At 36.7% G+C, this 14,788-nt stretch overlaps 1 protein-coding gene across 8 annotated transcripts; it reads right to left on the reverse strand.

Moving 5' to 3' along the window:
- Positions 1-1,710: 1,710 nt before the first annotated feature.
- LOC7488883 (uncharacterized) lies at positions 1,711-13,607 on the reverse strand. 8 transcript variants are annotated; one of them, XM_052446810.1, is made up of 18 exons: positions 12,560-13,603; positions 11,622-12,164; positions 11,407-11,526; positions 9,367-11,331; positions 9,167-9,283; positions 8,836-9,018; positions 8,682-8,744; positions 8,346-8,417; positions 7,981-8,244; positions 6,857-6,976; positions 6,171-6,230; positions 5,381-5,421; positions 5,173-5,250; positions 4,983-5,067; positions 4,163-4,324; positions 3,088-3,244; positions 2,338-2,521; positions 1,711-2,218 (listed from the first exon to the last, which is right to left on the reverse strand). In XM_052446810.1, the coding sequence occupies exons 1-15, from the start codon at positions 13,421-13,423 to the stop codon at positions 4,184-4,186; spliced, it is 4,716 nt and encodes a 1,571-aa protein (XP_052302770.1). In that variant the 5' UTR covers positions 13,424-13,603; the 3' UTR covers positions 1,711-2,218; positions 2,338-2,521; positions 3,088-3,244; positions 4,163-4,183. The 8 variants fall into 8 exon arrangements, with proteins under 8 accessions (XP_052302770.1, XP_052302773.1, XP_052302768.1 ...); XM_052446813.1 differs by having other exon boundaries at positions 1,711-2,521; positions 11,622-11,942; positions 12,020-12,164; positions 12,560-12,709; XM_052446808.1 differs by having other exon boundaries at positions 1,711-2,521; positions 3,088-3,231; positions 4,164-4,324.
- Between the last annotated feature and the right edge of the window lie 1,181 nt (positions 13,608-14,788).

The raw sequence follows: 14,788 nt of genomic DNA on the forward strand, positions 1-14,788 counted from the left end.
CCCTCAATGATCTATGCTCAACTCGTCCATCTCTGATTATAGTAGCTATCCTGTAACTGAATACATGAAGATAAAGATCGGTGAGGCAAGATTATGAGCGAAAATACACTAAAATCTGATGGTGCAGGATACAGTACCTTAGTAGCAACTACAAAGACGTGCAAGAGTGCAAGATGCAGCAACTAAACTTGCATTTCACATTTGGCTGGACCTAGTTTTCTGCACCTGCTCATTCTCTTTCCTCTCTCTTCTACCATGGGTCTGAAACCCTGGAGAGAGAGAAGACCTACATGCCCTCACTTAGGCACTGCTAGCTAGAGCAGTACTATAATCAGCTCAAGTCCAAAGGGAGCAAAGAAATTGGGATATGATTTCAGCTGAGAATTACTGCTGTGTGATTCACTGTCCTAAAAACAAAAGCTTGAGAAATTCAGTGCAGTGAAATGCAAGAATGAATCATAATTGCAGTGTTGGTCAATGTAATGCTAACAAACAAGCAAATAATTTTATGATATAATAGATGTGACGAAAGCTCCATAGAAAGTAGAGCTCTGAACATTGCAATAAACTATTTTCTCAATGATGTTGTTCAAAATCACAGAGCTCTAAAAGCCTTTTACAATACCAAAAAATACAATTCCAAAATTTCGACATCTTGCAAGAAAAGTTCTAGCTTGTTCTGTTCACCCGCAAGCAGACAAGAAATTAACATGTAAGAACCTGATACAAAATCTTATCATTGCTCGTACGAGGGGCCGAATGAGTGCAAAAGCCGTTCTTATAGAACATTGAGCAATCTAACGGGTCGCACGAAGGGGCTGAGACCCCTACACCAATATCATCTTTTGCATCCGAAAGCATTGAGCAGTCGTCCGTGGGCCAATTCAGCAGAGTCATGCTTGACTGGAATACGGCCACCGCTGCTAGGTTCACTTCATGCCCCAAGAAAGCGTGATGCGGAGAAAAACAACTTCAGAATCAAATTCCACCGCAGTGGGTACACCAAGTTTTGCTTGAAGAACATTATCTATCTTAAATTGGCAGATGACATTCCTATCAGATGACAATCCAACTTCTTACAAGAGCAGGCCAGGCAGAAAAATCAAATTGACAGAATACATTCCGTAGACATAAGTTTTCTAGAACAGATAGGACAGGTGCAGCAATACAAGACACAAACAGAATCGAAAACTGTTGGTTGAAGCGCGAATCATAACAAGTAATAAAATAAATAAGTAAAAAGTATTGTCAAAAAGAAAAATTATCAATAAATACTAAAATTTATTGAATCAAGATCTATTTGACAAATCAAATATAATATGAAAAATTTTCAAGTTAAATAAAACAAACAATTAAAGAAGTAATTGAAATCAAAATTAAACAAAATCGACATCTTAATTGAATTAATCCTATAGAAAAAAAAATTATTGTTAATAATCAAGTCCTACTAATTTAATTACCAATTTCTCTCTCAAGCATCAATAAATTATTTTAACTAGCAAACTTCCTACATCTCTATAAATTAACTTGTCAAAATTCTCTATAAATTAACTTGTTAAAATTCTTTAAAAACAATAAAACCTCTAGAGATCACACAAGTTCATAAGATATCTATCCTATAGATTTCTTATATTATTTCCACTAAAGACCAAAACAATTTGAATAATCCCAAATCATGCAAATAATGTTCAAACATATACAAGCATTAAGTTCATAATAAAATACTCCACAAATCCTGAATTGATTCAATCAAAAAAGATATTCCCATAATCATAGTTAGGCTATATCAAAAATCCCAGAATAAAGAAATTATTCCATAGTCAAATTAAAAGAAATTATATGTGATACGATGATAAACATCTCTAGAGTTGAAGAAATTGACTTCTTGAAGGATAGCCGTATCTTGCGTCAATCATCCTGGTCTTCTTTTTTCCTCCAAATGCTGCCTCCTCCCTATTGTATTGTGTCTAGCGTGTCCCTCTGTTCTCCATCCCCAGCAGTTGTTATGAAGAGGATTTATATCTTGGTCGTATCCTCCCATGACAGGGAACTCGTTTTCCTTATCTGCCAGATATTTTTGCTTAGGTTGCGGGCTGATTTTGAGGAAGCACGTGTGAATTACAAATTTTCCATTTCTAGAACAATTGTATCCCTTCAAATCATCTTTCCAACGCATCTGGTCTTGCATTTTCCTGACTTTTACAACTTCAGATATGGGCTGAAAACCGAGACAGTGTCAGCTGCAGACTCTGGATTGATTCAGACTGTATTTCAACTCACTTTTTGGGCTTGAAAACAGGAAAACTGGGTTCTACGCTATCATAGAATATGTCTCACCTTTTCAAAAAGGTAAAGAGCACATGAAACCAAGTTTTATATTTCCAGTTATAACCCGAAAACCAATCAGCATCCTGGCTTGATTAGAACAGACCAACTAAGATTTGAACTCTAAACTCGGCCCATAGTCTCCCTCTGCCTCTTCACATGATCTCATTTTCAACCCAATTCAGTAGTCAAACACCTGAAAAACATCATGAATTCCCAGAAATTAAATGAATACAAAAGTTCTAAAATTCTAAATAAACTAGCTAAGAAACAAACAAAACACTCCAAATCAAAACAATTATGACTAAGAAAACGTGTGCAATAAATTCCATTGTCAGACACATTACTGAGTGAAACCTGAAATCAATATGATATGAAAGTAACCAACCTGAAATTGGCCAAACAACTAGCTTTTCTATAATAGAAAAAACAGGAAGGTGTCCCAATATTGGACACAACATGAAATGAAAGATTACAGACAATAATACAATATAACACATCAATCAACACAAAGACATGCAGACACGAATTGCTATCTACCTATTGTAGAATAGTTCATTCAGAATTTCAAAGGAGTGACCAGAATGCTCCAGACAGGCAGCTACCATGTCATTCAATATGTAAAACAAATTGCAGGAAAAAAATAACAAAGCATTGGGCTTGGGAATTTAAGGAAGCAATAATACAACGAAGTTCATCTGCTGGCACAAGTATTTGCATTTAGAAAAGGGAGAAGTGTTTAATTGGCCAAGTTTAAATTACCAGATGACATGTCAACTCAAGCTGAACTTCCTGGAAAATGCAGGACACCTCAAGTCTGACAGGCCAAACAGAAATATGGAAGCACCAGCCATTGACAGGTATCTTCCACATCTGATCTGGAAATCAACGTCATGGAAACAGTCCCTGGAAATAATTTCCCGAGAAAAGAAAATGAATTAGTTTCATCACATTTTTCACGTGATTAATTTCTTATGTAGAACTAAGTGAAATTTAACTTGCATCAAAACTGGATTTCTTTTCATTTAATTCAACAAGACTTTATTCGAGAAACAAATCATAGATGCAGATTCCTTAATGATAGAATTATGACAACGTCCAAGCTTTTCCCAAGAGTATGAAAGAGTGAAACTGGAATCAACAAAGCAGCCAGCTCAAATCTTTACACTGTCTTAATCCAGAATCAACATGACATTGCCAAAACTGCAGGCAGGACTTCAATGACAGCAGATTTAAACAGAAAATAAAAAAAAAATCAAGCCAACATTTTATGCATGTTCTATAGAGAGCGAAAACAAATATAATAGCTCATCACCCTTGAGAAGAAAGAAGGAGATCAGCTAAGAAAAGGCAGAGTCTATAGAAAGCATTCAATCAAAACATAAAACTCGATAGATTTCTCTTCAAGTAATCTCCCTCTCGATAGCTGACTAAAGCATGATCACAAAAAAGACTAAGCTATTTTATGCTATAAAGAAAACCTTCCACAACCAGAGACAGAACAGTTCAACTTAAACTAAAATTAATAATCCCTTTTACCAAACATAAATGCCACTAAGATTTTATGGTAAGGTTTCATTATTTCCTAATTCATTTTATGAAATTACAAACTACGATACTCTTTATTCAAATTATTGACTTTTTTAATCTTCTACAAGCTGACCATTATTTTCCTTTTATTTCCTAATCTGAAAATCAATTAGAAATAAATTAAAAAATTTCCCTGTAATTTGTAGTGGCCATTAGCTTTGGGATGTAGGGAGCAACAAGCTTTCTTTGAGCCAGAATTTAGCATGCTAACACATTTGTGAGCAATATTGCAAGTGGTATATGAATACCTTCGAAGAATATAAATTCTTCAGATAATTAAACTCCCCGTAATATCAATACTTGGGATAATTTTTGGAAGTAATCTGTGTGCTGGCCTTGAACATGTATCACCTTCATCAGGAAGGCATGCCAGCTCCTTCTCCAAAACAGAATAAGCTTCTGAAAAAGCCTGCAACAGATAACCTTTTGTGTATATAAGAACCACAGGTATTAACAGTTCTCAAAAAGATAAGATCAGCCTCAAAAAATGCCAAGTGGAATCTCAAATCATTCTGTTCAAAGATTTTTAGTGAGCTGTTATTATACATCTCAGTTAAAAGGCTTAACTAGGTGAGCATTTGTAGCTTTCATTACCCATTTCTCCATTTTCTTGGGTTTAAAATAAAACCAGCAACATTCCAGTTCAAGGAGTTATGCCCTTAATCACAGCAGTTTAATTGGGTCCACTGTTGTGACAACCAGTGGACTGAAGCAAAGACTATTGCAAGAAAGTGATTGCAAACACAGGACTTTAGTTTCTCAATTCACAATAGCGGTGCTGTTTAGAGCAAAAATAAAAAATAAAAGAAAAAAGAAAAATCTGTCACAAACATAGCACACGAAGCATCAGTCATTAACTGGCAGGACCCACCAATTTCACATTTCTCTTGTTGAAGAATATTTTGTAAGATAAGAAGAAAGGTAAAATGTTGCAAGTTTCACATCCTCAACAAAAAGGTAAGCCTAAAATATCTGCTTGAATATTGAGAAAAATCTATATATTTGCATATAATTGAGTGTCGTGTTATCATAATAGTAAATGCAACAAAGATTATGTGGAGGCTGACCTTGATGCATTGATGTATTCGAAAGCAATTTCTCCCCACATTATTTGTTGGGAAAAGAGGGTCATCAATGTGTATTGGATCAATACTACAGCATCAAGTGGTAGATCAATCAATACACGATAGAAAAGAAAGAATGAACAATGCCCTGTCATTTGTGAAAAAACAACAATAGAGCTAGTGCAGTGCTTACCTATAACCTCTTTCCCTATTTATATATACTCCACTTCCCTGCACTGAGATACGCATTTGGCGAGGATCAAACACATTCCTGTATTCACAAGACAAGAAATTAGTGAAAGTATATTAAATGTGAATAAATCAATTTATAATTACAACACTAAGTCAGCAAGGATAAACAATTCAACCATGAAATGAAAGAAAAACAATATTTAACTCACCCGAAGAAGTAAAGAAGATCCATTAGAAGGCTTCCGACATTCTGAAAGGACACCCAAAATTGCAAGTCAGGTAAAAGCACTCGTGTATAAAATTCCAACAGAGAATGGTTGAAAAGACAGGAATTTGAAAATCAAATTCTGCACACATCTTACAGCGTCAAACTAAGATATCTTTTGTGAAATACGTATACATAACTTTGTTTCTCTACTACTCTAATAAAGGCTGGGCTGTAATTCGAGGCTTGCAAGCTAGCCAAGAAGTGGAGAGAGAAGCTATTAAGACACTTAGGCCTAACTTGTAATCAGTTCACAGTTACTATAAATTCTTAATAAGCATAAGTGGCATTCATGAGCAAAGGAACACATGAAACACCATAAAAGGCAATAAAATCCACAAAAAGCCAAAGTTCACAAATGGTGGTTACACTATGCATGTGCATGCCTTGGGTAAATCTTACCAAAACATCAGAGGTCTTGAGCAATGAGCACTATCAAATTAATTTGAAGTTTAAAGCCAGTTACTAAAATAGCAATTTAAGTGAATGGTCAACTCTAAGCCATAAAAAATATCTACTAATACGCCATAAGTCAATTTAAAAAAAAAGATGAATCAAGAATATACTACTTCTAGTAGCCATCAAATGACTTAACACAGGCCACTGATATAACTGTCACTTTAATAGTACTACTAAACAAAGAATGAAGAGACTTATGTCTGTGTGTGTCTATGGGGAGACAGACATCATAGAAAACACGTAAAATGTCCCATCTAGAGTACAAAACACATTACTTGATTGATAGGCCGGCCAAGATGATGCTCATGCTGTAGAAAACGTATAATTAGCAACACCTGCAAAGGAGCGGACAGCAAGGTAAGAAATGCAGAACTGAAGATATCCACTCACATCAAGTCAAGAACAACCACAAGGGAGCATCCATTTTCACCCAACCACAAATTCTGAACAAGTGCTTGGATATCCAGCCCTGCTAAAGCAAAGAGAGAAACTTTGTAGTCCAACAGATGAGATCAGTTGACTTCCAATGTGCATTTCAATTTACAAGGTATGATGAAAGAGAATACAAGATTTAAACAATATGACTATAAAAGAAAAACAAGGGATAACGACGGTTCAGCATTTTGAATAGACAGAAAACTTAAAAGATTATTAAAAAGCTATCAGAAATAAACTTGTACGAATAAACAACATAAAACCTGGGCAAAGCCTCTAGCATGATCCAAGATTGCATTGCAATCATTAGCAAAAAAAAAACGAGGGTGAGAATTTACGTTGCCCTCTTTTAGTTTGCAAAGTGTGTATATGCACATGCAAGCACGCATGTATGAGTTCAGTCTGATAATAGCATCACCTATTAGCTCAATAAGAATACGAAGGAAACACTAACTACACAGCAATTGAGTCTCACGTGTACTTGAAAAGTGGTAAAGATATTAGAATGGCATGCAGTATAAATTACCAAGCAATAGGAACTTAAACCTCCAGAATAGGACTGGTCAAGGCTACGATCTGCCAAGAACTGCTTCAGTACCAAAGCAAGAGGTGTTGCAGCTGGAAATTGTTCCGTGAGATCTTTAACCTGCACAAAGATTATTTATAGACAAGAGAATAATATCACCATGAGTTTCAATGTAAATGTAGTTAAAAACCATCATAAAAACTTAAAAAGAAAAATTGTATCAAAATTCAAAACAAATGAATCACAAATAAGACTCAATTTCTAATGTAGTAGAATTAGCCTCAATAGGAAAAATCACTAATAGACCTCCCATGCTCAGAAACTAGTTGAGAATTATACAGTTTTGAAGGACAAGCCATAACTAATTTAGGGTTCAATAAAGTTTTTGGTTTCGTCCATCATCTAAGAGTTCTGAGAAAATTTATGAGGAAGCATGGGCTTCATTCACAATACATTCAGTCGACTGTAACAGAATTTAAAATAACAAAAAAAGAAAATGATTCATTTCTTCTTTCCATTGCATTGCATTATGTTTCACCAAACATGCCATTCAATTTTGACAAAGCTGATCTAATAACCAGGACACAAGATGTGTTGACACACAGATTTGAGTAGAACATCAAATTTCCTTGTGGAAAGCACAAATGTCAGGGTGCACTTAAGTTTTAGCGTGCTGATAATCTGATATCCAAGATCAAAAATCGGTATGCATCTAAGCATTTAAGCAGAATATCAACCTTTCATTGATCTCCAGTATCGAATGCTTAATCTATCTTAGCAACATTCACCTAGGGTTAAAAAAATTATACTTGTAACATGCCTCTCATAAATTCCCAATCCAAGATGCACAAACAAAGAATTCAATTTGTGTAATAATCTACCTAAATTGCCCTTCACCCTGTCAAGAAAGAGGCTAAAGTTTGGAATAAAAAAGGATGTAGAAATCTGAGAAGCCTCCATCATGCTACCATTGCTAAATGGAACAGGCAGTAAGAGATAATAGCCTCCAAATATGCCTAGACTAGTTAAACTCTTTTGACAGAATTTAGAGGAAAATCACATATAATTTATAGCCATCATTAAAATTTGAATTTATGAAGCAATACGTTCTTAACGAAGTATACCAGTTGCGTTGTTTGGAGCCCTGTATGAGATGGAGACTTGAAACTGATATCAAGACGAATTGATTTCACATCCCTTTTGCTATCACAATTAAGTTGTGTGCACTTAGGTGAAATTGAGTCCTCTAAAACAACCATATTGGACTGGACTTGGATGTCATGTTCAACAGTCAAATGAATTGGCTCCTCCTTTGGTGATTGTACATTAGAAGCAGTAGAGGTGATCAGATCAGTGGGAACCTCCACTACAAGCATAATAACAGGTATCTGCAAGAAAAGGGGGTACGGTATGAGAGGAAACATAGAAGAAAAAGAATAAGATAAAAAGGCAAGGAAAGCTCAAACAGTTCTAAGATACAAGACATTACAGCTGTATTCTCCACAGTCTTCAGTGAATCATTTTTTACCCACTCCTGATTGGCAAGATACCGAGCTGCATGCTGGAAAATTAATGGAGAATTTAATTCTACAAAAGGCTATGGGAAAGATAAAAGTTAAAAGTTTTGTCTAAGGATTAGTTAAAAGCTTCAAAATAAAAAAATAAAAAAGCATATTCCCAAGTTCCATCTCAACAAAAAAGCCTAACCAGAGATCAAGATTTTTTTGGAAATCAAAGTAAAAGTTAGAGATGCAAATATCACCAGCAATCCATAACACAATTGCCTCATCTACTGAAGTATCAATTTAGAAGGCCATCAACATACCTGAAGACAAGTTTCTTTAATACCATTACGACCCTCTAAAATCCCAGCTTCCTTGATAGGTTCCTAGAAAAAGCTCTGCAATAAGTTTCTCCTCTTAAAAGTACAAGCATAACAAGTCTAAGTGATAAAATAAAAGCATAAAGAAAGTTATTACCAAGTTCCTCACTGGAGGGAGGCAAACCACAAGATCCACATCACTTGTTGGAAGGGCCAAACCAGTTGCACTTGATCCAAAGATATTTATCCTGGACCTAGGCCATAGAACTTGGAGAGACCTAGTAACCCGCTTGACAGCCCAATTAATGAAAGGTTTCCTGGCCATATTTGCTGCAGCAACCTTGGGTACCATCATGTCAAACAAGTAATCAATGACAGTGGCATACCATTAATGAAAGGAAATAAAAGCTCAAAACATGATACTACAAAATTCTATGAAAAAGTTAAGGTAATTCCAGGAAAAATATGAACAAATTTAAGCCCGATACCTGCTTACAAAAAGAGTCAATTTCATCATGAAGAAGGCTCTGTACTAAGCAAAGAGAAGCCTTTCGTGTAGGGCAATTCTGTATCTCAGCTCGTTGAAGAGGAAACAAAACATCTGGCTGCATCAAAATTGTATCAAATAATCAACTCAAAACACATCTAGTGATACACTTACAATAGCACAGTACAGAAGCACACTCACATGATCCTGATCACGGGCTAGGTGGGACATTGCAATTAGACGATCTTGCAGCAAAGCCCCAGGGAGTGGCTGCACCATTGGATGGGTTGAAAGTTTTTTATTTCTCCAAGAAGGCCAAACAACTTCAGCACCATCCATACGTCCACAAGCTTCCTCCAAATTAGTTCCATCATGGTACCAACCTCTCACACCCCACTGTCTTGGGCTGGAGCTACCAGACCTAACAGTTGGAAAACCCCTGTGCTTTCTAGAGTCACTCACAGGAGAGGGTGGTGGAGGACGGGGAGCCCGTGGAACACAAAGCACTACAGGTGATGGTGGCCGCTTTATCCGGGGATGTTCCCGTCTAGTAGGAGGAACACAAGGGCTTTTGTGATCAAGACTACGCTTGAAATCAGATCTTGATCTTTCCCTTGACATATTTGGAATGATAATAGGCCGCAAAATTGGGTAAGGAAGTGAATCTCCTGCCTTGCCTTCAACATCACTAGATAAACTGGCCAAAGATCCAGAGACATCCTCCTCTGCAGCAGCATCTGTCACAGTTGATGAAAGCATAGCTTTACCAGGTACTTCATTTCCTGACATAACATAACCAAGTGCCTGGTGTCCAGGGACCAAAGGATCAAAAGCAGAACAGAATGAAGCAGCAGTTGGGGAAGTCAATCCAGTTGTACTATAAGAAGATGAGAAGGCAACCATATCATCAACTGCCCTATTCAGCTCTGCTTCATGCCAAGGCCATCCGCTATCATCAGAACTAAGGGAAGGTGGTCGAGAGAAACCAGTACCTGGATGATCAGAAGGATCCCAGTACATCACACCGCCACCGAAGTGCTGATTATAGTCTATCCCAGAAACTGCATGCACCTCATATTCTTCCTCTGATATCCAATGGTTTTCATATTCATCCATTAGTTCCTGTGAACTTGTTGCTTCAGTAAAGTCAATTGCATCCCCAGAACACCTCCTCTCGTCATCAAAGGTTTTTGAGATGTACTGCATGTTCTTAGCGGTGTAACTTTTCTGAAAAGTAGATTGCCGCCTCGAGATAAATCCTGAATCATAATTGCATGTCATAGTCGGAGCTAATCCACAGTTGCTCCTAACCATTGGAGGCCAATCTAAACTCATTGGCAATGGTTGAGACAACATCCTATTGGATCCACCTTCAATAGGAGAATTTCTAGCCTGATGCACCGTAGGTAAAAAAGGTTGATGAATGTGATTATGCCAGTTGTGACCAACATCCAGATGCAATCTATATGTAGCAGGTGGAAGATGTGAATTTATAGATGGAAAGTAGACGGGGCCTAAACTAGGCCACTCATATGAAAGGCAATCTGAAAGGCCTTTGGATCCACTTTCATGAAAATTTTCACTCTCTTCTCCCCGATTTAAGGTGGGTACCTCTTTCACTTCATGGGTTCTGACTAATTTGTTGCCAACATCTAATTTAACCTCAGTTTTTTTGTTCAAAAAGCTGGTGCCTTCATTGCTAGAAACAGTTATTAGCTCCTTTGTGGTTGCAACTTGATATATTATATTCTGGCCTACCCCACAACGTGTCTCTCTTCTGGATGGCATACTTTTATTGTCAACAAAACCATTTGAAGATCGGTAATGCTCCAGACCTGCATCAGAGATGCCTTCAGTGCAACCAACAGCATGATCCTCTGGAATGCCAAGGGCATCTATCTCCTTCCTGGTGGGCTCATTAATTGAAGGATCAATTAAACTATCATTTGATGCTTTCTGTGTAGTCAAATTGTCAGATAACCTACAAAGCTTTGCTTCCTCGTCTGATGAGCAAACAGAAAAGGAGGGAGCCTCTGAAACGGCAATTTCAGGTTTTCTTACTTCAACTGGATTGCTAAAGCTAGATTTTTTCTTTTTGTTTCTTCCTTTCCTGTTCTTCCTTCCAGCAGTTCGTTTTTTTTCATGAACCAATCCTTGTGTGTGTTCCTGAGGATAGGCCACTAGTTATAAACCATTCAAATGATGAAATAGAAAGATTATCCAAATGAAAAGATATGTAACCATTTCAACTGTTGGAGATGATATGTCTCTGTGATTTTCATTCTCATGAGGAATGCCAGGCATCTCATTGGACTCCATCAACTCTGTCTTCTTAATACAGGCTGGCGCACATTTGATATCCTAAGAAATATCCGTACCATTCATAACTAACTGATCTTAACACATGTTTAAAAGCAAAAGTACTTCTAGAAACTTAACAGTAGGGGAAATGATACCTCGGCAAGTTTCTTAAAGGAAGACTCGTCAACACTTTTCACTGGTGTGGGGTTCATCAGCTTTTTCATATTTTGAGTCTTCCCCTTTTTTCTACGACTACCTGCACCGAGCTTTTCGCTAGGTTTATTGGCTGAAGAGTTTGATGTTCCCTCTCCGAGAAGTTCAAGCCTTGTGCAATCAAGTGAAATAACCATCACAAGTCCTCGTAGTTTTCTTAATATACAATCAGAAAGGGTGCCAAGAGAACCCAGCATGCTAAAAAATATATGTGATGTATCATACTCACTACCCTGATCTGGCAACACCAAACTAACAATATCCTGAAGCACGAATAAACTATTAAATATATTTGCAAAAGAAGCATCTTTCCCAGAAAAAGAAGGCTTTGGGGCCAAACCAAATTCCGCATCAGCTGGAAGTTTTAGGAAAATCCTTTGCCGTGATTCAGCATGCAAGTCCCTCCAAGGTCGCTGCACTCCTGCTCTAAACAGTGACAGCTCATCCCCCGATACACCACTCACATCCTTCAGAATTTCACGAGTCTGAGAACTTGTAATGACCAAAAATTAGGCCACAATATATATTATTTTATGGAAAGAGCTCAAAAGGCAAAATGTCATCAAAACATTAATTTCATTCTCAAACATTGCATTTCCACAATCTTGGAGAGTTATAGCAACTCACAAAGTTTCCAAGGCAAGCTTTTTATTAATGGGATTCACATATTGAGTAAAAGCAGTACACAATGGGCAAATCCCTATGTCCCATATAACTACGTTATGCAATTTACTACAGCATTGAACAATAATGTACAAGAGCATAATCAGTCACTCACTTGAAACAGTCACTACTTTGTCAATCAAATTCAAAGAATTAAATACCACTAGTATATTTTGACAATGAAACAAAACAATAAAATTTGCAAGAGTAAACGTACCAATGATTTTGCCGCCTTCCCAAGCGCAAAATTTAAAACCTTCCTCCTTACTTCCGCATCCAAATTCCTCCACCAATCAACACACCCTTTCCTCCTCCAAAACACATTAGCTGCCACACCTGCGGCACTCAATTTCTCTTTCAACTTCACCCCTCTTTTCTTCCCATTCCCACAATTCAACCACGCCAGCCTCAACGCCACTTCTAGCTTGTTCGCTAAAAACGCCTCGATACAATAATAACCTCTCACTTTTAACCACTCCAATTCCACCCAATCCGTCCCTAACTCGCTCTCTTCCCCTCTCAAAAACCCCCCATTCGAAATGTCATCCATCAACTCCACAAACTTTTCAACATTTTCAATTAAATCCTCGCTAACCGTAACCGAATCCAGACCCTCAGCTCCACTCCTACAATCGTCCACTTTCTCCCCTTCTCTAGAACTAAACAACCGAGTCGACTCAAAAATCAGTCGTTCCGACTCATTAGACTCAGCGACTCTGGACAGCAGCCCACGTGATTTCTTAAAGCAGAGGCTAGGGAGGTCGCGTGAGAGGAGATCGGGGAGGATAATGAAACGGCAGTGACCGTGAGAGTGTAATTTGGCTAGCATTTGAAGGAGGATTTGAGTGAATTTGAAATCAACGGTAGTTAAGTGGGATTGGCGTTGATGAACGGAGAGAGATTTAAACCATTTTAAGATTGACGATCTAGGGTTAGGGTTTGGAGAGGAGGGGGGGTTGGATTGGGAGTGGTAGAGAGAGATGTGAGAAGTGAGTGAGCCGATAAGGTGGTTCTGAGTCATGAGCGCGTTAGGGATATTTTGGTGCTTTGAAAAATTATTATTGGGGTTTGGTACGGACATTTTTGTTGCAGGGAGCAAGGAGCATGAATATGGGAGGGAGGGAGAGAGAAGAGGAAGGGAGAAGGAGATGATGTGGATTGTGGTGAGAAGTTTGAAAAGGAAGCATGACAAGTAAGTGATAAGCGCCAAAATCTACCTTCCAAGGCCTAACATCCTTCTACGCGATTGGCTCGTGGAGAAATTGTTGGTGCTTGTCTGAGTAATTGACTGTGTATAACATCATAGTTGTCACTCTTGATGAGGGGATTATTTCATTATTGCTTCAACTCCTGGATTATTAAATTAATTCATGTAAATTGTTTTTATTTAAATATCAACATTTTGTTCTTTTTTTTTTCTTATTCTTGGATTCAATTTGGATAGAAATAGTGAGTTTAATTGATTCATTAAAAATCTAATTTAATTAGAAACTTGATGACTATCATGCTATATTTAGTTATTATTTATTTTTGCCGATGGGTTGTGTTTTTTATAAAATTTGAATTTTTATAAATTAACTTTTTGATTCTTTTTATCATTTTAATATTAAAAATAATTTTTAAAAAATAATAATAAAATACTACTTTAATTTACTTTTAAACAATATATTTTAAAAAACAATTTCATTCTAATATTCAATATTATATTAACATATGTTAATGTGGACCACACGAGCTAAACTTATAAATGTGTGTTAGATAATGCTGTGAAAGTAGTTTTTAATTAAAAATATATTAAAATAATATTTTTTTTAATATTAGTATGTTTAAATTATAAAAAATATTTTTTAAGCAGTAAAACACTTGAAAAACACGAAATGAACCACGTTACAAAAGAGCATAGATAACAAATAGTGATGGGCAGGGACGTAAATTAACCTAACAGTTTTTTCTTTTTTTTTTGGGTTTTGGGGGGGGGGGGGGGGGGGGGATAAGATAAGCTCCCATCTTTGACGTTCGAGGTTGGTCTGTCGAAATCGAAACTTTTTATTTATTCTATCCATCAACCTACAAAATTAAACTCGCTAGCTAAGTTTACGATGACAAGACTTATTGAACTACACGAATTGCATTCAATTCTTTTTCATTCCAGTGATTGGTCTGTCATGTTACAGCCACGTGGAGGTTTAATTTAAACTCTTCTCTATATTTATTAATTGATTTAGATTAATCAGGATTAGTATAAACTTGAACCATGCTTGTGTTTATAAAAAATTTAAAGAACCGGGTTTGAAATTTCAAGTAGTAGTGTGCTGTCTTGCCGCTAGCATTTTCACTGTGGTGGGATCTAAATTTTTTAGAACCTAAAAAAAAAATATTTGAACCATAAAAACTTTTTTGCATTGTTATGAATTTTAGTATAAAGGTTCAAATTATAAAAATTATG

Source organism: Populus trichocarpa, chromosome 14 (assembly GCF_000002775.5).
Source record: "Populus trichocarpa isolate Nisqually-1 chromosome 14, P.trichocarpa_v4.1, whole genome shotgun sequence".
Classification (NCBI taxonomy): Eukaryota; Viridiplantae; Streptophyta; class Magnoliopsida; order Malpighiales; family Salicaceae; genus Populus; species Populus trichocarpa.

Excerpts from the sequence above, each read along its gene's own strand:
- LOC7488883 (XM_052446808.1), bottom strand. The coding sequence starts at position 13,423 with ATGTCCGTACCAAACCCCAATAATAATTTTTCAAAGCACCAAAATATC. Across the intron at positions 11,332-11,406 it reads CATCTCCAACAGTTGAAATG|GAACACACACAAGGATTGGT; the intron begins GTTACATATCTT and ends GCCTATCCTCAG. Across the intron at positions 9,019-9,166 it reads TTGACTCTTTTTGTAAGCAG|GTTGCTGCAGCAAATATGGC; the intron begins GTATCGGGCTTA and ends ATGGTACCCAAG.